The 27,650-nt window shown below is 32.7% G+C and overlaps 2 protein-coding genes across 2 annotated transcripts; both read left to right on the forward strand.

Moving 5' to 3' along the window:
* The first annotated feature begins 2,546 nt into the window (after positions 1-2,546).
* On the forward strand, positions 2,547-4,308 carry LOC111365343 (cytochrome P450 89A2-like). The gene has a single exon (XM_022985819.1). The coding sequence runs from the start codon at positions 2,590-2,592 to the stop codon at positions 4,162-4,164; it is 1,575 nt and encodes a 524-aa protein (XP_022841587.1). The 5' UTR covers positions 2,547-2,589; the 3' UTR covers positions 4,165-4,308.
* Positions 4,309-21,896: 17,588 nt separating this feature from the next.
* On the forward strand, positions 21,897-23,734 carry LOC111365344 (cytochrome P450 89A2-like). The gene has a single exon (XM_022985820.1). The coding sequence runs from the start codon at positions 22,013-22,015 to the stop codon at positions 23,588-23,590; it is 1,578 nt and encodes a 525-aa protein (XP_022841588.1). The 5' UTR covers positions 21,897-22,012; the 3' UTR covers positions 23,591-23,734.
* Positions 23,735-27,650: the final 3,916 nt, after the last annotated feature.

The raw sequence follows: 27,650 nt of genomic DNA on the forward strand, positions 1-27,650 counted from the left end.
TTGGTTTTGATTTCATTTCAAAAATCCCCCCCCCCCCCCACCCCCCTCTTTTTTTTTTTTAACAATTTTACAAGTACAAGTGCCCATGATTCTTTAGCCAACTGAACTGCACAAGTTTTCACTAATTCATGGCATGAAGTTCTTGCCCTTAGTTTGTGGCTAAGTAACAGCTATTCAGGTATCTGAGTACCAACCTTCTTTTTGTTTAACATCTTTTTATAGAAAATTTGTTTGCCTACGACCATTTTCTTAAAACTTATATGTTGGTTGCTCAGTGATATAACTTACACTAATGCTAAAGAGATAGGGATTGGGGAACGAGCTCGACTTTGGATCAAATCCTTGACCCTCCCTCCGTATTTGTAGCAGAGCTCTATAAGTTATCATATTTTCCCTATTTTATTTTTGATGCACCCTTGTAGTGTCTTTTCTTGCAATTAGCCTATATGTTGGCTCATGATTAAAAATTAAATAGTTGACTCACTTTTTATTTATATATTTCAAGGGATACAATTTAAACTATATACAATCCACTAGTTTTTGTTTTATTTATAATTTAAACTATTTTAAGCAGTTCATAATATGTAAATATGATCCCATATTAGTCTCAAAATAAATGAATTTGGAGCATTTTTAAGAGACTCTCTATTTTTAAAGAGTATATGCTATAATTTAGAGAGTCTCTATAAATTTAAAAAGTAAAAAGTTATAATTACTTCAACATGCTCTTTATGTTTAACATTTAATTTTTCTATTCCCATATCTTTTTTATTCAGTAGCTTCCCTCTAAATTATTATAGTATTTTTTTCATTGAAAATCGAAATATCTTGAATACATTTAATTATGCATAGAGTGAATTTGACTATCCAAATGGCAAAGCTCACCCTCTAAATAAAAATGTCAATTTGAAAAGTCTCTTAAAACATAATTTTATTAGTTGACTTTTTTAAAATAGAGAGTATCTTATTTAGCCCTTGTTTGAGCCTCATTCTTTTGGGAAAAATATATTTTTCAACAGTATTTTGACATCATTTTAATTATACATTCTTCAATAAAATAATATTACATGCAAATTCAAAACTTTTCATTAATTTTAACTGTACATTTCTTATCAATATACTATTCAAAAATTTATTCTTCCCAAAAATGAGGCTCAAACATGGACTCAAAGAGTCTATACTTCAATTCAAATATATATTAAAAGCAGCAGTTAGGGTCACAAGCATTTGTTCCAGTTACACTTGGATCCGCTTATTTTCTCATGCGCTGTAGACTGCAAACGGTCGGGAAAAGAGATGGTTACTGTCCAAAGGACTGACGTGCACCTATAATGTACGTTTGGGGTTTCAATTGCCAAATTTATAAGAATAGGACTCAGATAAAACTAGATTGAATGTTTTGAGGACCCTATCTACAAATTTCCATTATTTCGAAAGAGTTAAATTACTGAAAACGTCCCCAAATTTATTTTTAAGGCGACCGTATCCTCAACCTCAGAAATGTGCGACGTATCTCCATTTATTCGCTCTAGTCACCAATTTGACGTTCAAATCCAAAAATTAAAGAGGGCAAAATTGTCAATCCCTATTTTTAACTAAAATACTAAGCTACTATTTGGGTCTCATTAATTCCAAAATGCGTTTCTCTCATCTTTTTAATTACGCGTTCTTCAATAAAATAATATTGTACGTAAATTCAAAAAATTTCATTCTTTTTTAACCACTTATTATTCAAAAAAATCACTATTACAAAATATTTTTTTCTCAAAAATTAAATCGCTATTTGAGCTCCATTTTAATTAAAATACATTTTTTTCTCTTCTTTTCAACGATACATCTTCGATAAAATATTATTACATATAAATCTAAATTTTTTATTCTTTTTTAACCATACATTCTTAAAAAATCACTATTTTAAAATATATTTTTTCCCAAAATTTGTTTATAATGGAGCTCAAACAGGGGCTTAGAATTTATTTGGGGTAGTTTATTAAAAAATTACTTTTTTATATTCATTTTCAACCTAACATTCTTCCAATAAAATTATTTTCATGTGGATTTAGGAATTTCCTTATTTTTAACCTCACCTTCTTAAGAGGAGAAATTTCCATTTGGTCTACTAATATTGGTTTTTTTTTTTTAAGAAATATTTCAATTTTTAATATTTTAATCAAATATATTAGAATGATAATTTTGTTATTTTAGTGCTTGTTTGATAGGAATTTTGATAATTAATTTTTTTATTGTTAAAGATAAAGTGAGTCTTATCTGTAAGAGAAGAATTTAAAAATGACGATTGTAATAGTAAATTGACAGTCAAAAATTAATTTTAATTGACTTTTTAGTTATACCAAACAAGCTTTTAAATTTTTCGATGTCCTAATCAAATTGATTGAGACACGAAAATGCCACCAAATTTCGGAGGTTGAATACACAAGTGTTCCACCGACAAAAAAAAATAAAGTTAGAGACAAAAGTACAAATGACTTTAAAGATAGGGGACGTTTGAATAAATTAATTCCTATTAAAATTACTTACGGTAAAAGTAAGCATTATCGACTTGAACATCCAAACTGATTTTCTTACCAAATGGAGTCATGGTTTATCCTCATAGTCTCTCTGTTATGCATCCTTCCGCTTCTCAAATCACTCTTTTCATCAATCGCCAGTGCCCGCAAGAAGAACCTTCCGCCGGGACCCCTATCGGTACCGTTGATCGGAAACTTGGTATGGCTGCGCAGGTCTCTTTCTGAGCTGGAATTCATCCTCCGCGAGCTCAAGATCAAGTACGGCCCCTTCATAACCATCAGAATTGGCCCTCGTATCAGGTTAATATTTATCGGCAGTCACTCCCTCGCTCACCGTGCTCTCGTCCAAAACGGCGCCGTCTTCTCCGATCGTCCGAGAGCCGCGCCGACGAGTAAGATCGTGTCGAGCAACCAGCGCACCATCAGCTCCGCCGCCTATGGCGCCACCTGGAGGATCCTCCGCCGTAACTTAACGTATGAGATTTTACACCCCTCCCGTGTGAAGTCGTACTCCATGTCCCGCGGATGGGTGCTTGGTGGTCTTATTCAGCGGCTTGTGGTGGCGCAGTCGTCGGAATCGTTTGTGACCGTAATCGATCATTTTCATTTCGCTATGTTCTCTCTGTTGGTGTTCATGTGCTTTGGGGACAAGCTCCATGAGAATCAAATTAAAGAAATTGAAACCATACAGCGGCGATGGCTTTTGAATTTTCGTACATTTAATGTGCTCAACTTCTTGCCTCGATTAGGGAGAATTTTGTTTCGTAATCGCTGGAATGAGCTGATTCGACTACGCCAAGAACAGGAAAACGTGTATATCCCTCTGATTAGAACTCGTCTCCAAGCCAAACAAAGGCCTATCAATCAAAGTGAAGAGCAAGAGGCCGAAGTGGTTGCTTATGTAGACTCGCTGGCAGACCTAAAGCTACCGGAGGAAAACAGAAAGCTAGATGAGAGGGAAATGGTGAGTCTATGCAGTGAATTTCTTAATGCAGGCACCGATACCACAGCCACGGCTTTGCAGTGGATCATGGCTAACTTGGTTAAACACCCCGAGATTCAATCCAAGCTTTACGATGAGATAATTGAAGTTGTGGGACTGCCTCCAGCAATGGCAATGTCTAGTAATGAAGAGTCAAGCATGCAGCAAATGATAAAGGAGGAAGAATTACAGAAGATGCCATACTTGAAGGCAGTCGTGTTAGAAGCATTGAGGCGCCACCCGCCAGGGCACTTCGTGTTGCCCCATCGGGTCTCAGAGGAAGTTGAATTGGATGGTTTTGTGATCCCGAAGAACGGGCTTGTGAATTTCATGGTGGCCGACATGGGTTTGGATCCAAAAGTGTGGGAGGATCCGATGGAATTCAATCCCGAAAGCTTCTTAGCAGATGGTGGGGAGGCGTTTGATGTAACGGGGAGTAGGGAGATCAAGATGATGCCATTCGGTGCAGGGAGGAGAATATGTCCCGGGTGGGCTCTGGCTCTGCTTCACTTGGAGTACTTTGTTGCCAATCTGATTTGGTACTTTAAATGGACAGCCCTCGATGGAGACGATATTGATCTGTCAGAGAAGCAAGAGTTCACCACTGTCATGAAGAATCCATTGCGAGCTCGAATCTCTCCTAGAGTTCCATAAGTTTATATCCGGTAATTACAATTACGACTTATCGTTAAGTTTTATTCGAAAGTTTATGCAATATTCACTTCGTTCTCATGTGTTGAAACTCTATATGCATAATTATTCTATAAATGAATCTACGTTATCTCGTTTTTATGGGCTCTTTCGGTGTTCTTTTTGGGTTGTCACTTTTGAACACGTCTAGAAATATAACCTCTTCCTTAAAAGGAATATGTGATACTGGCATGTTTCACACACTAACAAGAATAATATTATACTATTGTAATCGAAAAACATTAGTTCATCGGTTGAGCAGTTCAAGTTCAAACAATATCACAAGAAACTGTTGAGAATATCTGCAGGTTGAATGATCTACTCACTTGAGTATTTTGTGCCGTGATCAATGTGCTAAAGCATAAGAACGACCTGCCAGAGCTCCATCTAAAGAATTTTGACATTTGTACATTCTTAAATTATATCATTGTTGACATTCTCTTTGTTTTTCAACAAATGTTAGGACGGGAAAACTGTATATCTATTTTTTTTAAAAGTTGTTGAATGACAGATTGCCACATTTGTCGAATGACAGTTTACCATGTGGCAAACTATCAAACTTGGTGTACACAAAGCAAGATTGCCATCTAAATGTATTCCTTCAGACATTAGTGATTGATTGATTTTATTTTTATCTATAACTCCAAAGAAATGACAAGAAAACTCCTTGAGAGGATGTGTTTGCCCAGCAGATCCCATCGAGTAAGGGTGTGATTGATTGATTTTATTTTTTGTTTTTGATAATTTTACTCTTTCGATCAGATATCAAATGTGTGTCGCATGACCATTTAAAGTTTAAATAGAGATTTTCTGTTACACAATTGAGAATATGGGTATCACAAATAGAATAGTGAAGACATGGCCGTTACACTTACTAAATGTTCATGACTCCTAGAGAAATTAACACTTTAATTTTGCAAGCTATTGCATCCTTTAAATATTGCCGACCGTTAAGTTCGAATATCATTTTATATTATAATTAACAGATGAGATATTCTATAAACGTTATTATTTGTGGTGAAATTTCAATAGGTATTTGATTTTTCTGCTACTTGCTGACCAAATTTTTGTAGAAAAATCATATTATTTTATTTAACAACTGGAATCCGATCGATAAGTTAAATTTATATGTTTATATCAACGAGGTAAAAAGGTGATAATTTGTTTTTGCCTCCGAAGACAAGAATGAGGAAATGAAGGAGCTTTTGCTGTTATTGATCAATTGACTAGACCTTGTGCTTATTGATGTTGAAATTTCGTTATTCTTGTCAAAGAAGTCTTCCGTCCGTTTGTGAAAATCATGATATCATCTACAAAACTTTGTGAGACGCTCAAATGCTACCTCCCGTAGATTTGGCGGTGAGAATGAATAGTGCAAGCGATAGGATCATCGTGTCTTGGGCAAAACCCGCCTGTTCTCCATTAATAAAAGTAGAGTAAATCAGCAATTACACACACCTCTTAATTTTATTAACCCCCCGTCCCGTGCTATCAAAGTCTAACATCTCTAATACTCAGATTAATGGTTCATTTGGCAAGACTTTTGAAGTCAAAATAAGCTTTTGAGATCCAAAAATTACTTCTAAACCTATTTTGCTAATTTTATAAAAGTGCTTCTTCTAACCAAAAGGGATTTTAGATAAGCTAGTCGAATGTAACTTTTTCTAGAATCATTTATGAAAGAGTCCGTTTGATTGTAAAGATGGAATTGAATTGAAAACGAATTCCAGATAATTGAATTGCCTAGAAGTTGTTTTCTTGAGAATTGTAATTTATTGTGTTTGATTGGTATAATTTTTCAAATAAAAAATGTTGAAGTAAATGTGTTTTTTAGTGTTCGTTTGGCTTTACTTTACATGAAAATTATCGATTAAAGGAATAGATTTTACTGGTATTGGGGATGAAATTTGTTTCCATTGCCAACCAAAAAAAAAAAATTCAAGAAAATCATCTATCTTTTGGTGTTCGTTTGTCTTTATTTTACATGAAAATTGTCAATTAACAGAAAATATTTTTTTACAATTATTCTTAAAATTTGTTTCCATTGCACAAAAAAATAAAATAAAAAAAATTGCTACTGTAATCCGGGAAAATCTTAAAAAAGAAGGAAAATATCTATGTGACATCGAAATGTGGAAATTGAATTCCAAGAAAAATTTTGCCAATCAAACACCAAAAAAAAGAAAAAGATGGAATTGCAATTCCATTTTCCATGAAATTTCCTACCTATCAAACACACCCTAAGAAGAATTTTCAAGAATTTGTTTCCAAACAAAAATTTAGGTAATTTCATTCCAAAGCATTTTAACAAAATGCAAAAGTTATATCAAAATAGCCTTGAGAATTCCTAGGAGACTTATGATATCAAAATTGTGTTTCCTCCTCTAGGATTCCTGTCAATCTGATGAAAAATTTCTTGAACAATAAGAATGTTGTCACCCGTACGTCTACCGGGTGGGAAACCACTTTGGTTATGGGAGATTATTAGAGGCAGATATTTGTCAAGTAACATTACATAGACTAATAGGCATAATCAGTCCATTGTTGCTTAACCTTTCCAGAATTAGTGCTAACGCAGTAGCTGTGATACCTCTCGAGATCATCTTACCGCCAAAGAAGTCTTGTACTGCATCCACTAGGTCCAGTTTAATGATTAACCAACAAATATAACAAACAATTATGCTTTGAGTACAGGGTAACCTCCACCGAGCACTCAAAGCATGGGTTGGTAGGGTTTTTGGTAATTTTTTATGCAGGTGGGTCTGTATGAGACCCACGTGCTGTGAGGGTCAGTAGGGGGTTTTGTGAACCTCTATCCTAGTAAAATAGCATTATTATATAACAAAAGGAGGTTTTGAATCCACCCATGCCACATATTTTGATTTGATAATATTTTGATTCCGTATAAATAAACACTAGACATTTAAGGCATGCACTATCTAAGATTTTAATAAAAATCATTATTTGTTAGTGATTACCGAATAACCTCCATTGATGATTTTCAACGAAAATGTGTTCTTGGTGTTGTTGGCAATCTCTGACAGTTCTTTTGTATGACAAGCGAAATTTTTTCTTTTTATACTTTTTATTTTATAAACTGTCGATGATTAAGTTCAAATATCAATTATATTATAATATTACTAGGGAATAAGATATTCTTTAAATTTATTATTCATGATGGAATTTCCATTAGTATTTGATTTTTTTACTACTTTATTTGTTGACCAATTTTTTTGGGAAATTTAACTTTACAAACTATTTATATTTTTAGTATTACTAACTAAAAATTTGTTAGATTCTTAAAACTTTGTTAAATTACCGACATAATTTTATTGAAATAATTTTAAATTTTGTTATTCGTATTACTTAATTTAACAACAGAAGCACTATTGATAAGTTGAATTTATTTAGAAACTTTTTTTCGAAAAAAAAAATCACTGAAATAAATACCATTTCCATTTGATTTGAAAAAAAGAAAAAAAGAAAAAAAATGAATTATGTTGATTAAAATTGCAGCAAAGAAAGCAGACGAGTTTGAGGTATTCCTATACAATGTCGAGAATCCTTCTACTCCTAATGTGCCCATATCTATATACTAGCAAAAAGAGTGGGATAATGACTCGATTCTATGCCAAGGTTATGAGAAGATTTGTAAAAGGTCTATAGTGGACTAGGCGAGATCAAACATTCCATTCTAGAGCAATCGTTTCGAAAACATGGAGCGAGGCAAAACCAAGATCCAAACACGGCTTAACCTCTTGGATTTCTTATTTATTTATTTGATATGCATACTTTTGTTAGTACTAGTCAACGTTGGATGTGCACGTTATTATGAAATACTTTATAAATGCTGTAAAAGTAATATTTGAATATGTGTGAATGTCAATTAATTTAGAATTTATACTAAGGAATATATCTATGACAATGATTGTTAAATTATTTATTTAATTTTCATTAAGTAAAATATAATGGTAATTAACATATATAGACGTGAATAATAAAATGCACTCTTAAATGTAAAATTCTAATAACTTATAATTAGATTAAATAACAATGAAATACATAAATGAAGATGAATATTAATTAAATGAATGTGAATGTTAATTAATTTAGAATTAATAATAGAGAATTCATACATTAATGAAAGCATATAGGTGAAATGAATCTATCAAATGCACATGTATATTGATGGTAACTAAATGGTAAAAAATAAATTAAATGCAAATCGAAAAATGAAAAGCAAGGTAATATCAAAATAATGGAATTATAGTAGCGCTAAAATAGTTCAAAAATTGATTCTTACTTGATGTGATATTTAATTTCAATTAAGTAAAAATTGATATTAATTAGCATACATGGACGTGGATAATGAAATGAATTCTTGAATGTGAAATTCTAATTAACTTATAATTAAAAATAAAAACACTGAAATACATAAATGAAAACGAATAATAATTTAATGAATGTGAAAGTTAATTATTGAGAATTAATAATAAGGAATTCAAACATTAATGAAAGTACAAACGCGGGTGAAATAAATCTGTCAAATATACATTTACATTGATGATAACTAAATGATTAAATAAATTAAATATATATTGAAAAATTTAAAGTAAGATATTATTAGAATAATTGAATTATAGTAGTGTTAGAATCATCCAAAAAATGATTCTAACTTGATATGATATTTAGTATAAAATAGATTATTTATTGACAACATTTGATTGATAAATTAAATCTATTAGACTATTTATGCTTTTAATATTTCTAATTGGAAAGTTAATGGAACAAATAATCATTGATGGGAAATTTATCTTTGAAAAGAGTTATGAATGACGATATTGATGCATATTTGTCATCAATTATCAAAAGTAATATTGTACACCTGTTGACAGCATTTCGATTACAGTCGTGTACACGAAATCGTTGGGTATTGACAAAGCTTTGTATTTTATTTTTTACAAGTTACCAACAAATAGATTGAAATATCATTTTATTTTTTCTTAGTGTATTATTTATTGGTCACAAATTACTCATTTTGTTGATCACTATTATTCAAATAATTGGTCACAATAGCTTTTAATCTACCCTACCACCACGTAGATCTATACATCCATTATACCACTACACTCAGATATGACACCGCAACCCACCACTACATGGTCACTAGCACACCACAACATCAACCGCACCACGATGACACTGTACAACCCATCTCCATTAAGTATCATTGTTGCTACGACGACTAGATTCTCCCTCGTTATCCTAATGGCAAGCTCTGTTACCACGGTGGTGAAACTCGTGTCCTTTTCGAGAAACTCGCTAACATTAATGCTGCAATTTCTATTTCTGAAGAGAGATGGGTTTCTATGAAAAGAAAGATAGAGAAGCGGAAGAAGATATTTACAGGGGATTGGTAGGGTGTTGTGTTCGAGTACAAATGAGCGTGTATAACATGTTTTTAATCCCATTTTTGGCTCCATTTTAATGAGGTTTTGGAGAAATGTATTTTAGAATAGTAATATTTTGAAGAGTGTATGGTTAAAAATCAAAGAAAATTTTTGGTTTACATGCAATATTATTTTATTGACAAATGTGTTGTTGAAAATAAAGAAAGAGGAGAATGCATTAAATTAAAATTGAGCCGAAACAAGGGCTAAATTAAAAAAGTCATAACTTGATTTTTGAATCAAACAATTAGTATCTGATTTTTGAAAGTGAAAATTAAAATGTAAGGTTTAATATAATTTTCTCATTATTAAATGAGAATATTATCTTTTGATGTTTGAGAAAAAAAAAATCAATTGCACTTTAAGTAATAAACTTACTGGCTGAAGAATAGATTAAGACCTTGTTTGAGCCCAATTATTCTAAAAAATCATTTTTTCAAAACTCATTTTCAACCACTCATTATTCAATAAAATAATATTACATATAAATCCAAAATCTTTTCTTAATTTTTAGCCAAATATTCTCTATCCATCTATTATTCAAAATGCATTCTTTCTTCCAAAATGGGGCTCAAACAAGGGCTAAATAGTTAAACAATGATTATACTTACAAAATACCGAGCTTTATTTTTAAAAAAATCGCGATTAATAACATACACAATTTTATTCCCAATAAATTCAAAATAAACACTCAATAGTTTAATGATTTAAATTTTCCCTATTTAAATTTTGAATAAAAATTCAAATATGATTTACCAATAGAAGAATGATAAAAAGAAACAATCAAATCTTTAATGATAGATTTTTGCCATATGTAACACCTCCAATATACTTTGAGTAAAATATTGTCAAAATAATAACCACCCATCCCTTACTGTTTGTTATTTGGAGGGATTTTGTGAACCCCTCCCTGTATTTGGAGTCTCTCTCTTAATGATATTGTCTTATATGAACGACCAGATCCATGTCAATGATGATTCTTTCACAGTTATTTTAAAATATCACTAGGTGAAGAAAAATTAAAGTGGAAATTAATTAATTTATTTTTTTTTAAAAAAAAGCATGTTTCCAATAATAAATATTTGAAATTTTGTTAAAACATTGAATTTGCCAACGCAATAGATCTTAGACTCTACAAAGACATGCTTAGTGGGTTGGATGTAGAACTCGTTTCATGCCATTAAAATTAGATTTTTAGTAGATTTTGATAAAAGTTGATAAAATATGTAGAAAAATTGATAGACTCATAAAACATATGGTTAAGATTAATTGTAAACTTTATCTTAGATTAAAATTTGAATTTTAATATCTACCAAATAGGGTCTTAGTGTCTGACCAAATCTAGCACTCATCAATTGGGTTGAAACAATGAGTATGTAAAAAAAATAGTTTGAAATAATAGTTGTCAAATATGGGCTAAATATTTTTATCTCTCGTCTGAGAGATTACTTTAGGGTTTAAGCCATTTTTCTCTCTAGTGGTTTTTTTTTTTTTTTTGGTGTTTCGTCTTCTTTCTGAATTTTTCCTTTCTGTTTAAGGTCGATGTAAATAGATAGTATGGGAGTTTATATACTGTTCTTGGTGAACAGTAGCCTCTGATTACATGTAAATTGAGAGAGAAATCTGTATCAGAGAGCTTCTTGATTTTGAAACTTGGTGTATTATGTTGTAATATCGAACATTTTGGTTATGCTAGTGGATTTAGAGCATTAAATACATTTGTGGATGATCAATGTGCTGAGTAGACCTTTAGGCTGGACATTTGAGCCTTTGTGATGAAAAATCTTGGTGTTTTTGTTTTACTTTGTTATATTTTATGTTTTCGGTCATTTATGGGACCAATAATGGTATCTAAGCCTTTGATCTGAAGTAGAACTCCTTCGAACCTTCTTTACTTGACTTTCTATGGTTTTAAAACTGTAGATTTGTATAGATTTAAAAATTTCAAGGGTGAAATCTGGTTTTCTTGGAGATTCACAATGGGCTCTCTTAATATTTTATTTTTATCTTGCATATTAACTTCCGATAACATACTCTAACCCTACTTTTAATTTTTTTTTTTTTGGTTCAATCACTATATTCTTGGATCTCTTGACATTAACTGTCTTAGAGCTTCTTTTGTACAGATTTTTATGCGAGAACCTTAGAATTTGAAAAGACTACAACCAAGTTTTATCAATCATTTAATCTTTGCAATTTGTAGTTAAACTGTCCATTAAATTGATATGTTAATGTTTGTATAATTGTGAGGGTATACCGTATGTTAAAATTGTAAGTTTTGTGAATGTTGGATTTTGATACTCAATAATCCGGACGATGATTTTAAACCGATGTTGGATAAAAATAAATATTGATACCCAAGATTGATGACCCGACCCTAAGACTATTTTGGCCATTGGAAGCAACCTAATTACTTAGTGTTGCTCATGACCCGGTTTCACACTCATTGGATGGCTAATATATGTTGGCCCACTCACTATTTTTGTATTGGGCTTAACCCCATCACTTAACCTAACCTATCCTATGTAAGCTAGCCTTCTTGGTCTTCTATTATTAACGTGTATTTTTGAGAGAAAAGTTCCTGCCTCTTGCTTGGCCAGTTTCTTCTTATTCTTTTCTAGCCTTTGTGGCTAAAAATACCCTCCCTTTTTGTCCTAAGTGGGTACATATCTTGAGCAACCGGAGTGTGGAAGAAGTTTAAGGTTTTGGATCGTGATTGCTTGGATGTATTGATAAGGTTGAGTTGGTATCTTGAGCCCAAAATTTCACCAATTGGAGGTCGATTATTCAACATTTGGTATCAAAGCGAGGTTGGGATGGAATTTCTGATCAAAATCTAACCAGAATCGAAGCAGAAATCAGCTAGATTAAATTGTCTAGAATTTTTCACAAAAAATCGGACTTGCAACCTCAATTTTCGGCCAATCCAGATGTCTTTTGGTGAAACGGAGGCCAGAATCATGATTTGTAGGTGGAGGTGGTGCTGGGTGGCCGGCGCATCTAGGTGACGACTGTCGACGGCAAAGGCGCGTGGAGATTTCGACGATCGCACGTTGGGGCGCGTGTGGGTTCCTTTGGCGATGACTTCTTCAGGTAGAATTTTTCTAACTTGTTTTCTAACGATTTTGTGTTGTTAGTTTTCAGTTTCGGGATACACAGAAAAAGTTGGATGATTTCGCCCCTGGACACTCGGCTATTGGTTGCTAGACATTCGTGTTGGCACACCCGCTGAACTTTAGGGCGAATAATAGTGGCCCTAAAGCAGTTGATTCGTATCTCTCGTAATTTACGTACTCAGATAGGTCCGCTCTGGTAAATTGGCTGAAACATTCACATTATCACATTAGCTAATCATCATGTGGGACGATCATTAGAATTGGGGGTTGTCATTGCTTGTGTTAGAAAATTTAGGAATTATCTGCCCTATTTGAAGTGTTGAAGTTGACTGTAGTTGGTAATTGATTTTGAGCTCTAATTGTCATATAGTCACTGTGTGAGACTGCATTGCGTGATAATTAGAATTTTTTTTAATAAACATGTTGCATTGATTATCCTGTTAGAATATCTGGACTTAACTCGTTTGAAACTTTTCTTGATCTAAGATCGCGAATCTTACGAAACCTTGGGAACTAGAACAATGTATATCTGTGTGACCTATCTGTGTATTTAGTTGTTCTGTTTTTCCAAAAATGTCTTCACATTTTGAAGTCGGTGTTTTTAAAGGGTCAAGGAAAATTTTCAATTTGACAACAAAAGATGAAGGAAATTTTAGTTTAACAAAAAGTTTCAAAAGTCGTAGATGGCAAATTTCCTGCAAATTTGACTGAAACACAAAAAGAGGAATACGATGAACTTGCTTACACTTCGATTATCTTACATTTATTTGACACAGTTTTGAGAAAAGTTGGGGAATTGGATTCTACATAAGAACTTAGGAAAAAATTGGAGGACTTATATTTACTTAAGTCCACTCCTTATAAATTATACTTACTTGAAAGATTTTTCAATTTTAAAATGGATCCTTCAAAGGATCTTGATGACAATCTAGGTACTTTTAACAAACTTGTTCAAAACATTATTAACTGTGATGAAAAGGTGCCTAAAACTAATAAACCAATTATCTTACTTAATTCTATGCCTGATTCATTTAGAGAGATTAAGAATGCAATTAAGTATGGTAGGGACACCATAACATCCGAGATTGTCATAGACTCACTTAGAAGTAAGGAAATGAAAATTAAGATTGAAAATGAAGATAAGAGGAGTGGAGAGTTACACATGATAAGGAGTATGATAAAATTTAAGCAAATGAATTTGGGTAGAGCTCAAAATAGTGTTGATTCAAGTAGTGAATCGAGTGACGAAGATAGTAAGAAGAAGGGCAGGGGACGAGACAAGTCTAGTGGTAAACAGTGTTACAACTGTAGTAAGTCTGGACACTTTATTAGAGACTATACCAAGAAGAAAGATAAACAGAAGGGTAATGTAAGAGGTGAGATGAATGTGTTGAGGGGTCGAGTTATAACCCTAATGAGGTTTATTGAGAGCAAACCTAGTTACTGTATGTGCATCTATGTGTGATCCTTTTTTGCATATGTGTGATTGCTTAATTCTATTGCATGATTATACGTTGCATTTCAATTTGTTTGATATGTGTATTTGCATGAAGTTGAGGTAATATGATTAATTGATGTGATTGTGTGCATGCATAGTAGGTTATGATGCATTAGTAGTAAGTTAGATGTATTTTGGTAAGGTAGAGTAAAGATGCCTAGGGGTACATTGTGGTTTGTACCAGGGATGTGGAGTGTGACATTTGGATCACGAGTGGAAATGTGACCAAATGTCTAGAATCCTTTATTTGTGAAAAAGACCCTGTACAAGTGGAGTGTGCGAGAAGCACTTCTGTTACTTCGGTAAGGTCGAGACCCATTATTCACGTAGGTTGGGAAAAGTAACGTGGTGACAGAAGATTATCCCAAGAGTTTAGGATCTATTGTGACTTGCCAGTTAGACATGAGTTGAGTGATTATCTAATCAGCATGGTGGGTGATGAGAAGAGATATGTATTTTCGAGGTGAGAGTAACACGAAATGGAATAAGATAAGTGTGGTGAGATTTTTCGTGGGGTCATTTATGTATTTGTTGCATATGCGTTTGACCGTGTGTTAATTAACTTAGTGTTAATTTATGGTTCTGTGTGAACACAATTTTGAAAAGATCTGTGTATTATCCTAGATAATATTTTCATCGCATGATTATTTGTTCATTGTGAATACTTGTTCTTACTTGGGTGTTTCTTTGGACTTTAATCTTGGTGAGTACATGGAGTAAGTATTATATGTATTTCAGGTTCGAAACACGAGGAAAGGTCTGTAATACCAATTTTATTGGATTACCTTGATTGTGCAAGTATAAACTTTGTGTTTTGTTTGCTTCCAGATTATTGGGCATCAAGGTAAAGATTGTTGGATTTTGATACCCAGGAATTCGAGCGATGATGTTAAACCGATGTTGGATTAAAAATAAATATCGACACCTAAAATTGATGACCCGACTCTAAGACTATTTTGGCCATTGGAAGCAACCTAATTAATTAGTGTTGCTCATGGCCCGATTTCACACTCATTGGATTGCTTATATATGTTGGCCCACTCATCGTTTTTATATTGGGCTTGACCCCATCATTTAACCTAATCTAACCTATATATGCTAGCCTTCTTGGTCTTCTATTATTAACATGTGTGTTTGAGAGAAAAGTTCCCAGCTCTTGCTTTGTGCTCTTGCTTGGCCGGTTTCTTCTTGTTCTTCTCTAGCCTTTGTGGTATCGCCTTTGTGGCTAAAAATACCATCCCTTTGTGTCCTAAGTGAGTAAAAATCTTGAGCAACTGGAGTGTTGAAGAAGTTTAAGGTTTTGGGTCGTGATTATTTGTGTATTGATAAGGTTGAAATTGATATCTTGAGCCTGAAATTTCACAAATTGGAGGTTGATTATTCAACGGTAAATATTTTGAAGTTTAACCCTTTCTTTAAAATTTATTTAACACAAGTTGAGTGATTACATATCTCGTAAAGGTGTCCCCCTTTAAACCATTGAAACTCTTTCTTTGTGAAAAAATTGGTTTTCAAGAAACTATCCATTCTGAAAGGTTTTAAAAAGAGAAGAAAATTAGTTTTTTCTTTGGTTTTTCCATATATTGCAAACATTTTTGGAGCCAACATTTTTTTTTCCAAAAGAAAAATGGGAAGCACCAAGTTAGATGTTAAGATTTAGAATAGCAAAAAGGATTTTAGTCTCTGAAGTCAGAAAATGAGAGCTCTATTTTAGAAAAATATGTGTTGAAGTCTTGGATGAATCTTGGATCGATGATTTTGATTCAACCAAGAATATTGATCATATTGAAATTTCATGGAGTAATTTGTTTTTGCATTATCTTATAGAGTGACAAGAGAAGTTTATATATACAACAAAAACTGTAGCACAATAATGGAAAAAATCAAAATATCTTCATCAAACTAAAATACTACGAAATAAATGTTATTTGTGGAAGTATGGAGGATTTTTTCATAGATAGCTGTCTGCAAAAATCAAGTACTTATAGCAAGTTTCTTTTTGGAAATAGTTTTTAAGGCTCTGTATGAGTCACATTTTTTCAAAAAAATATATTCTTTAACAGTGATTTGACATCATTTCAACCACACATTCTTCAATAAAATAATATTACACGTAAATTCAAAATTTTTCCTTATTTCTTAACTACACATTTTTCATCAATACACTATTCAAAAATGCATTTTCATTCCAGTAATGTAGCTCAAACAAAGGCTAAGTTTCAAATCTGATTCCAATATAGATCTTGAAGCAAACTTGGACAGATTTAATAAGCTATCCTTGAATCTAACTAATGGTTGTGAAACTAAATCTAGTGATCAACAATCTGAGTTTCATATAGTGCTTTTGTCTGAAAAATACAAAGATACGAAAAATGCTTTAAAATATGCGAAAAAAAGTATAACTGTTGATATAATTGTGTTTTCATTGAGAAATAAAGATTGTAAGTTAAAAAATGAAATCAAAGATTCCTCAACTAGAATTAGTTCAATAGTTAAAGCAAAGAATTTTCAAAAGGAAACAATAATAATAAATTCGATAAAGAAAACACCGGCGAAGGCAAATATTTTTTTATTATTTTTTCTTTTGAAAAAAAAAATTGTATTAGTGAAAAAATAAATAGAAAAAAAAAATTAAGGCTAAAGGTAAAAGTTGTCATTTTTGTGAAAACTTAGGATTCTTTATAAAATATTGTTACAAGAAGATAGATGAAATGAAAAACACTCAAAAGACTAAGGATGTAGTTGCAATAGCTTATGAAGAGGCTGCAACTACAAATGAAAAAGTCTATATGGCTAGCCATTTAATAGTTAAAGATGAGTGAATTCTTGATATAGGGCATGCACTTCGTATGTCTTTTTATAAAGAATGTTTTCCTGAATTTTTGAAAATTAATGGCGGTCGATTAACTATGAAAATTTATTTTTCTTGCAAAATAAAAGGAATTGAAAAAATGGTTTTAAATTTTGGAAATGATCATACTCTAATTCTTGAAAAAATCGAATATATACCAGATTTAAGGAGAAATATAATTTCTCTGGAAATTTTTAATGATGAATGTTACAAAATAATCATAAAAATTTGAATTATTACTATTCTTAATAATTTTGCTAAAATAATTAATACACCAAAGACCAATGTAATTTATGTTTTAAGGGCTGTACTCTTGGTGGGTGATCCACTTGTTGCTGTAGTATCTTAAAATGGCATAAAAGATTTGGCCGTATAAGTGATGTAATTTGCAATATTAGAAAAAATAGAGAATATACATACATACATACATACATATATATATATATATATATATATATATATATATATATATATATATATATATATATATATATATATATATATATATATATATATATATATATATATATATATATATATATATATATATATATATATATATATATATATATATATATATATATATATATATATATATATATATATATATATATATATATATATATATATATATATATATATATATATATATATATATATATATATATATATATATATATATATATATATATATATATATATATATATATATATATATATATATATATATATATATATATATATATATATATATATATATATATATATATATATATATATATATATATATATATATATATATATATATATATATATATATATATATATATATATATATATATATATATATATATATATATATATATATATATATATATATATATATATATATGTATGTATGTATGTATGTATGTATGTATGTATGTATGTATGTATGTATGTATTTATGTATGAAAATATCATTTTTGTGAATAATGCATTTTGGAAAAATAAAAAACAACTGTCTTTCTCTATCGGAATTCATAAATTCGTGTTGTCAGTGGATTACTTGCATGTTGATATGTGGGGACCAACTATTGTTTGCATATATCCAGGTTTTAAATATTTCTTCATAATAATTGACGATATCTCTAGAAAGAATTGGGTTATCTTACTAAAGAATTAGTTCGATGCTTGAATTTTAAAAATTGGAGACCTCCCATTCAAAATCAGGTTAATAAGAACTTAAAGACTCTTATAATAACATTGGATTCTGCAATGAAGAATTTGATAATTTCTAAAAAAAAAAAAAATGGAGAGAGAGAGATTCTTAAGCACAAAACTGTTACATATACTCAACAAAATTCTTTAGCAAAATAAATAAATAAACAAACAGGACTTTATTAGAAAATGTTAGATGTTTGTTAGTCAATTCATGGTTCAAAGTTATTTTGGAGACAGAAGTTGTTAAGACTGCAACATACTTAATTAATAATTGCTCTACTAAATCACCGGAGTACAGAAAACTTGGATCAAATATGCAATGATCATCTTGTTGATCAAATATTTAATGTATTGTTTATGCACATTAGAATGAACGATTATTAGAATTAAAAGTTATTAAAGGCACATTCTTTTTTTTTTTTTTTTTGATATTCAGGTATTCACCTTACAGTGACTAAATCCTGGAGTCTACACCTTGGCCCCTCAAGCTGCAGACAGGTTAAATCACAGATTGTGCCACAAACTAACCAGTGCTCAAGAGCCCCCCAACTGATCTGCTAAAGTGCCAAACAAGTCGTTTCTCATCTTTGCACTCTGCCTTCCAGTAGAGTTCCTGCCTTCCAGGATAAATCCTGCCTTCCAGGAGAATATCTGCCTTTCAAGAGTCTTCTAGGAATCGAACTCACGACCTCTGATGTGCCAGCCTTGAAGCGCCCTCATCTTTGCCAGTTGGAATGTGCCCTGAGGGGCTATTAAAGGCACATTCTTGGACTATGGGAAAGGGGTAAAGGGCTACAGACCGTAGCTTAAAAATAAGAAAGACTATAGAGTCATAATAAGCATAAATGTAACTTTTAATGAGAGTGAGATGCCTTGTTTAAACTTTCAAGGAGGAAATTCTATAAGTAAGCAATGATGGTCCGGTTAAAAATTGAGATAGTTGATCTCATTTCTTTAGATTTAAATCAAACAAATGATGATCAAATTAAGGAAGAACAAATTTAAATAGAAGAAAATGCCCTGAAATTGAACACTAAGAATCTTGAGTCTGAATTGGCTTGGGATAAAGCCAAGAGAGGAACAAGAACATTAACTAGATTTGGTGAAGCGAATTTGACTTCTACATATAATGTATAGAACTTTCTTGAATCTAAGCCTAATTAATTTGAAGAGGTCGTAAGCGGAGAAGATGTAAATTTCTGGCTCGCAACTATGAAGAATGAAATGCATTTCTTATTAAAAAAATAAAATCTGGACCTTAGTCAATAAACCAAATGGAACAAAAATGTTCGGTTGTATGTGGATTTTTAAAAGGGAAAATTACCTAGAAACCAACATTTAAAGATTAATTTTCAGAAAACAAGGGATTAAGATTCATTTTCACAAATCAGGTGCTAATTAAATTTTACAAATTAAAACTTATAAAAATATAGTCACAACATTAAATATACATATTCATCCCACCTAATCCATACCCAACTACCCACACCAAAACCCTAATATTTTCATCCATTCCCATTTTCTCTCCTCTCTCTATCCCACCTTTCCTCTCTCTAGCCAACGCTGGGAATCACTGTCTCCGCCACACCTCCAGTACCACCTCCCCCTTCACCACCATAGCCAAAATCACGACTATCACCATCCGAACACAACAAAATTCTCTTGTTCCATACGCCATTTTCACTAAGAGAAAAAGGCAAGTAAAAGGGAATTACTACTTCTATACACACAGATCAACTTTCTTCCAATCTACGCAAAGTATCAATTTCTCATGTTCCATACGCCATTTTCACAGAGAGAAAAGGTGAAGTAAAAGGGAATTTAATTATTGTTTGTTAATTAATTAAATAAAATTGTCTATCAAGAGTGAAAGGAAGTCACCGTCGAGAATTGGGAAGATCGGGCCCTACACTGTGTTTGTGACACCTCCGCCCACACCCAATCTAAGTTTGAAATCGAATTCCCCCAAAACACCCGTTGACGTTCCAATTCAGGTCTAGAGACCGGTTGAAAAAAGTTGTACAGTCTCCTTTTCCGATTATGGCTCCGCCAGTGTAGTACAACATCTTCCTCCGATTATGGTTATCGTGGTTCTAATCTGTGGGTAGAGTAAGAAGGCTAATGGTTGTTGGTTTTAATCTATGTTTCTGATGGTGGATTTGTTCTCCGTACAGCCAGCGAAGGTAGTAGGGGTTTCATAGTAGACAAAGTATTGGTGGTTCTAATTTGTGTGTAGAGTAAGAAAGTTGTAGCCGGTGATGGTTGGTGGTGTTAGATTTGTTGGTGGTCAAGATTTGTGTTTCTGATGGTTGGTGGTGGTTCTGATCTGCGTGCATCCAGCGATGGTTGATGGTAGTGATTCTGCAGCCGACGAACCGTTGGTGGTGGTGGTTTTGTTGGTAGTGAGAATGCTCTGGTGTGTGTGGCATGGTCAAATCTGTGTGCTGGTGTGTAGATCTGTGCGTGATGCAAATCGACAGTTATGTTTATCTATCTTCATTGTGATTGCCTGTGACCAAATTTGTGTTAACTACGATCGTATGTGACTTGGTTACATATAGTCACAAATTAGACTAACATGGTCACAGACAGTCACACCAAATACAAATTTGGTCATGAACACATAAGGTCACAGTTCATACGTTACGGATCACAATTCGCCGTTAAGGTCACAGTTCAATGGTCATAGGTTCGAGTTCACAAGTCACAAATCAGTATAAACGGGTCACAGATTAATATTAACAGGTCACATGTCCTTTTGTAGAAGTCACAGATCAAATTTATAGATCACATATTGTGTTACGAGTCACAAATAACAAATCACGGGTTAAAAATCATATTTTATATGTCACAATGTACACAAATTACATATTACCCAGCAAAAAATTGTGAATTTAATATATTTAGTTACGAAAATATTTTTTTGATTAATTATTTCATAACTAAAATTTTAATAGTATTTGATTTTTGAAATTTCAAACTTTATTTTCTTAATTTTGAAATTGATCATATGCATATTCATTTAACCTTGATTAGGTCACTGATTCAATAAAACTAGTCAAAGATCACAACAGGTCACAGATCCAATGGAACTAGTCACAGGTTATTGCCAAAAAAAAAAAAAGATAGTCGCCGGAAAAGTGAGCAGTCATCGGAACGGTCGTTGGGAGGTCGCCGGAATAGTCGCCGGAGAGGTTACTGAAATCTTCGTCGGAGTCATCGTTGGAGGTGGGTGGGGTGAAGAGAGAGAGAATGATTTGATGTGGTGGGTGTGTGGTTGGAGGTAAAGTGAATGGGGTAAATAGATTGATTATATTGTATTATAATTAAATATTTAATAAATTTAATTATCGCCTGATTTTTGAAATTTTTTTAAAAGTTTGTTAATTTTGAAATGTAAATTTTAGATGGAGGGTTTACTTTGTGTTCCCTTTTTAAAATCAAATAGGGTGAATTCAAAAGCAATAGTCTAGGGTATAACCCGGTTGGTTGCTTAGGGTTCACTCGGGTTGAGACTATAATAAAACATAAAAAGAAGGTGAGCCCTCCTACTTTGTGAGTGTTGGTCAAGTTATTTATCAATCATTTTTCTGTCATTGTATCTTCCATTTTAAAATTACTTGTGGTATAAGGCTATAAGAAAACATTATCTACTTCAACATCCAAACTGATTTTCTTGTAGAGATATTAACAAATGGAGTCCTTCTGGTTTATCTTCATAGTCTCCCTATTATGCATCCATCCGCTTCTCAAGTCGCTATTTTCTTCAATCGCCGGTGCCCGCAAGAAGAACCTTCCGCCAGGACCCATTTCGGTACCGTTGATCGGAAACTTGGTATGGCTGCGCAGGTCTCTTTCTGAGCTGGAATTCATCCTCCGCGAGTTCAAGACCAAGTACGGCCCCTTCATCACCATCAGAATTGGCCCTCGTATCAGGTTAATATTTATCGGCAGTCACTCCCTCGCTCACCGTGCTCTTGTCCAAAACGGTGCCGTCTTCTCCGACCGTCCAAGTGCCGCGCCGACGAGTAAGATCGTGACGAGCAACCAGCGCACCATCAGCTCCGCCGCCTATGGCGCCACCTGGAGGATCCTCCGCCGTAACTTAACGTATGAGATTTTACACCCCTCCCGTGTGAAGTCGTACTCCATGTCCCGCGGATGGGTGCTTGGTGGTCTTATTCAGCGGCTTGTGGTGGCGCAGTCGTCGGAATCGTTTGTGACCGTAATCGATCATTTTCATTTCGCTATGTTCTGTCTGTTGGTGTTCATGTGCTTTGGGGACAAGCTCCACGAGAATCAAATTAAAGAAATTGAAACCATACAGCGGCGATTGCTTTTGAATTTTCGTAGATTCAATGCGCTCAACTTCTGGCCTCGATTAGGGAGAATTTTGTTTCGTAATCGCTGGAATGAGCTGATTCGACTACGCCAAGAACAGGAAAACGTGTATATCCCTCTGATTAGAACTCGTCTCCAAGCCAAACAAACGCCTATCAATCAAAGTGAAGAGAAAGAGGCCGAAGTGGTTGCTTATGTCGATTCTCTGGCAGACTTAAAGCTACCGGAGGAAAACAGAAAGCTAGATGAGAGGGAAATGGTGAGTCTATGCAGTGAATTTCTTAGTGCAGGCACCGATACCACAGCCACGGCTCTGCAGTGGATCATGGCTAACTTGGTTAAACACCCCGAGATTCAATCCAAGCTTTACGATGAGATAATTGAAGTCGTGGGACTGCCTCCAGCAATGGCAATGTCTAGTAACAAAGAGTCAAGCATGCAGCAAATGGTAGAGGAGGAGGATTTACAGAAGATGCCATACTTGAAGGCTGTCGTGTTAGAAGCATTGAGGCGTCACCCGCCAGGGCACTTCGTGTTGCCCCATCGGGTCACAGAGGAAGTTGAATTGGATGGTTATGTGATCCCGAAGAACGGGCTTGTGAATTTCATGGTGGCCGACATGGGTTTGGATCCAAAAGTGTGGGAGGATCCGATGGAATTCAATCCCGAAAGGTTCTTAGCAGATGGTGGGGAGGCTTTTGATGTAACGGGGAGTAGGGAGATCAAGATGATGCCATTTGGTGCAGGGAGGAGAATATGTCCCGGGTGGGCTCTGGCTCTGCTTCACTTGGAGTACTTTGTTGCCAATCTGATTTGGTACTTTAAATGGACAGCCCTTGATGGAGACGATATTGATCTGTCCGAGAAGCAAGAGTTCACCACTGTCATGAAGAATCCATTGCGAGCTCGAATCTCTCCTAGAGTTCCATAAGTTTATACCCGGTAATTACTATTACGACTTATCGTGAAGTTTTACTCTAAAGTTTATGCAATATTCACTTCGATCTCATGTGTTGAAACTCTATATGCATATTTGTTCTATAAATGAATCTACGATTTCTCGTTTTTATAGGCTCTTTCGATGTTCTTTTTGGGTTGTCACTTTTGAACACTTCCAGAAATATAACCTCTTCCTCAAAAGGAATATGTGATACCGGCATGTTTCACAATAATATCATACTATTGTCATCGAAAAATATTAGTTCATCGGTTGAGCAGATCAAGTTCAAACAAATCACAAGAAACTCTTGAGAATATCTGCAGCTCGAATGATCGACTCACTTTGAGTATTTTCTGCTGTGATCAATGTGCTAAAGCATAAGAATGACCTGCCAGAGCTCCATCTAAAGAACTTTGCCATTTGAACATTCTTAAATTATATCAATGTTGACATTTCCTTTGTTACTCGACAAATGCTAGGACGGAAAAACTTTTTTTTAATTTGTGGAATGACAGTTTGCCACATTTATCGAATGATAGTTTACCATGTGGCAAACTGTCAACCTTTGTATACATCGAGCATGATTGCCATCTAACGTATTGCTTCATACATTAGTCAATTTTTGGCTATAACTCCAAGGAAATGACAAGTATTATTTAAGCCACTATTTCGTATAAATTAAAATCAGATTTTAGTAGATTTTGATAAAGGTTGTGAGTAGATAAAATTAATCATTGACTTTAATTTGAGATTTTAATCCAAATCAAACGGGGCTAAGAATTTTTTGCCTTGAAAAGTATTTCGGGTTTAATGTTCACTTTGACAGCGTAACTAATTCAGCAAAATTCTCAATCATCTTTGTCTTGAATTTGGGTTATAAATTCCTTTAGGGTTAGTATTCAAGTTCCCTGGACTTTTATTTTTTCTTTTTGATAATTTTACTCTTTCAGTCAGATGTCGGGTGCGTGTCGCATGACCATTTAAAGTCTAAATAGAGGTTTTCTGTTATGTGGAAATAGCACATGCACAATTGAGAATATGGGTACAACAAATAGAATAGTGAAGACATGGCCGTTACACTTGCATAAAGTTCACGACTCCTTAAGAAATTAATACTTTAAAATTTTGCAAGCTATTGCGTGCTTTAAAGTCAAACCTCTCTAATACTTAGATCATGGGTTCATTTGACAAACTTGGGAAGTTAAAATGAGTTTTTGAGATCTAAAAATTGTTTCTAGATCCGTTTGATTAATTTTATGAAAGTGCTTCTTTTAGCTAAAAGGGTTGTTAGAGAAAGCCGGTCGAATGTGACTTTATCTAAAAGCGCTTTCGAAATAGGAAGTATTTTCAAAAATTAGGATAATTTCCTTCAAAAACTCTTTAACAGAAAGCAAAAGTAAAAGCTATATCAAATGAGTCCTAGGAATTCCTAGGAGGCTATATCTAGTGATATCAAGTTTCAAAATTGTGTTTATTCCTCTAGAATTCCTGTCAATCTGATGAACCATTTCTTGAGCAATAAGAATGTTAGTTACCCACGCGTCTACCGGGTGGGAAACCACTTTGGTTATGGGAGATTAATAGGGGCAGAGATTTGTTACGTAACATTACATAGACTAATAGGCATAATCAGTCCATTGTTGCTTAACCTTTCCAGAATTAGTACTAGTGCAATAGTTGTGATACCTCTCGGGAAGATCTTACCACCAAAGAAGTCTTGTACTGCATCCACTAGGTACGGGTTTAATGATTAACTAACAAACATAACAAACAATTATGCTTGGAGTACATGGTAGGTGTTGTAGGGAGGACTTGGGTTCACGGAAACCCTCCCAAGCACTCTAATAGACCCTCAATCCACACAACATACCAAAGGCGCAAGCAAGGATCAAGGGCAATGGGCACAATTGCAGACCAATTGCAAAATTACAACACCAATTGCAGTATAAATAAGGGGAATAATCATGTTATCAACATTCAGAAATTGGGAGATTCCTTAGGAGAGTGTGGGCCTCTTGAATGTCCATTAATCTTGTTATTTTTTTTCCATTTTTTTGAATAAAGAATCTGCTTCCGGGATCACAGGTTCGTTCCTCTTGTAATCATTGTTTGGTGGTTAAATTCTCATAATAAAACTCCTGTTCTGGTTTGGATCTATCACACTCACAGCATGGGGTGGGTGAGATTTTTGGCAATTTTTTATGCAGGTGGGTCCGCGGTTGGTAAGGGTTCTAACCTGATAAAACAGCATTATTGTATAACAAAAGAAGGTTGTGAATCCACCCTTGCCACATATTTTGATTCTGTATAAATAAACACTAGGCATTTAAGTTTTTAAGGCATGCACTATCTAAGATTTTAATAAAAATCATTATTTGTTATTGATTACCGAATTACCTCCATTGATGATTGTCAACGAAAATGTGTTCTTGTTGTTGGCAACCTCTGACAGTTCTTTTGTATGACATGCGAAATTTTTTCTTTTTATATTTTTTATTTTATAAACTGTCGACGATTAAGTTCAAATATCAATTTTTTATATTATAATATTACTAGGAAATAAGATATTCTTTAAATTTATTATTCGTGATGGAATTTCCATTAGTATTTTATTTTTTTACTCCTTTAGTATTTAAAAGGAGTGGGATAATGACTTGATTCTATGCCAAAGTTATGAAAAGATTTGTAAAAGGCCTACAATAGACAAGGCGAGATCAAACATTCCATTCTAGAGCAATCATTTGATTTGAAAACATGGAGCGCGGCAAAGCCAAGATCCAAACACAGCTTAACCTCTTGGATTTCTTATTTATTTATTTGATATGTATATTTTTTTTTAGTACTAGTCAACGCCGAACGTACGTTGCATGTTATTATGAAATGTTTTATAAATGCTGTAAAAGTAATATTTGAATATGCGTGAATGTTAATTAATTTAGAATTTATACTAAGGAATATATAATGACAATGATCATTAAATTATCTATTTAATTTTCATTAAGTAAAATTGAATGTTAATTATCATACATAAATGTGAATAGTAAAATGCATTCTTAAATGTAAAAATCTAATTAACTTATAATTAGAGTTAATAACATTGAAATGCATAAATGAAAATGAATATTAATTAAATGAGTTTGAATGTTAATGAATTTAGAATTAATAATAAAGAATTCATATATCAACGAGAGAATATAAGTGAAATGAATTTGTCAAATGTACATGTACATTTATGGTAACTAATGGTTTAAATAAATTAAATGCAACTTGAAATACGAAAACTAATGTATTATTAAAATAATGGAATTATAGCAAAGCTAAAATAGTTCTAAAATTGATTCTTACTTGATGTGATATTTAATTTCAATTAAGTAAAAGTTGGATATTAATTAACATTTATGAACGTGGATAATGAAATGAATTCTTGAATGTGAAATTCTAATTAACTTATAATTAAAAATAATAACACTGAAATGCGTAAATGAAAATGAATAATAATTTAATGAATGTGAATGTTAATGTTAATTATTGAAAATTAATAATAAGGAATTCATACATTAATGAAAGTAGACATGTGAAATAAATCTGTCAAATATACATGTACATTGATGATAACTAAATGATTAAATAAATTAAATATATATTGAAAGATGAAAAGTATAATATTATTGAAATAATTGAATTATAGTAGTGTTAGAATCATCCAAAAAAATGATTCTCACTTAATACGATATTTAGAATATAATAGTTAATGGAACAAATAATGATTGATGGAAAATTTATCTTTGATCATCGACAATTTATGGTCAACGATTATGATGGAAATTAAAATATATCTAAAATTTGAACATAGTTACCAACAACGATATTAATGAATATTTGTCATCGATTATCAAAAATAATATTGTACACTTGTTGACAATATTTCGTTTACAAATCGTGTACACGGAGTCGTTGGTATTGACAAAGATTTATATTTTATTTTTTATAAGTTACCAACAAATAGATTGAAATATCATTTTATTTTTTCTTAGTGTATTATTTATTGGTC

This window comes from Olea europaea, chromosome 17 (assembly GCF_002742605.1).
Source record: "Olea europaea var. sylvestris chromosome 17, O_europaea_v1, whole genome shotgun sequence".
Taxonomy (NCBI): domain Eukaryota; kingdom Viridiplantae; phylum Streptophyta; class Magnoliopsida; order Lamiales; family Oleaceae; genus Olea; species Olea europaea.

Coding starts and splice junctions, on each gene's coding strand:
- LOC111365343 (XM_022985819.1), top strand. CDS start 2,590: ATGGAGTCATGGTTTATCCTCATAGTCTCTCTGTTATGCATCCTTCCG.
- LOC111365344 (XM_022985820.1), top strand. CDS start 22,013: ATGGAGTCCTTCTGGTTTATCTTCATAGTCTCCCTATTATGCATCCAT.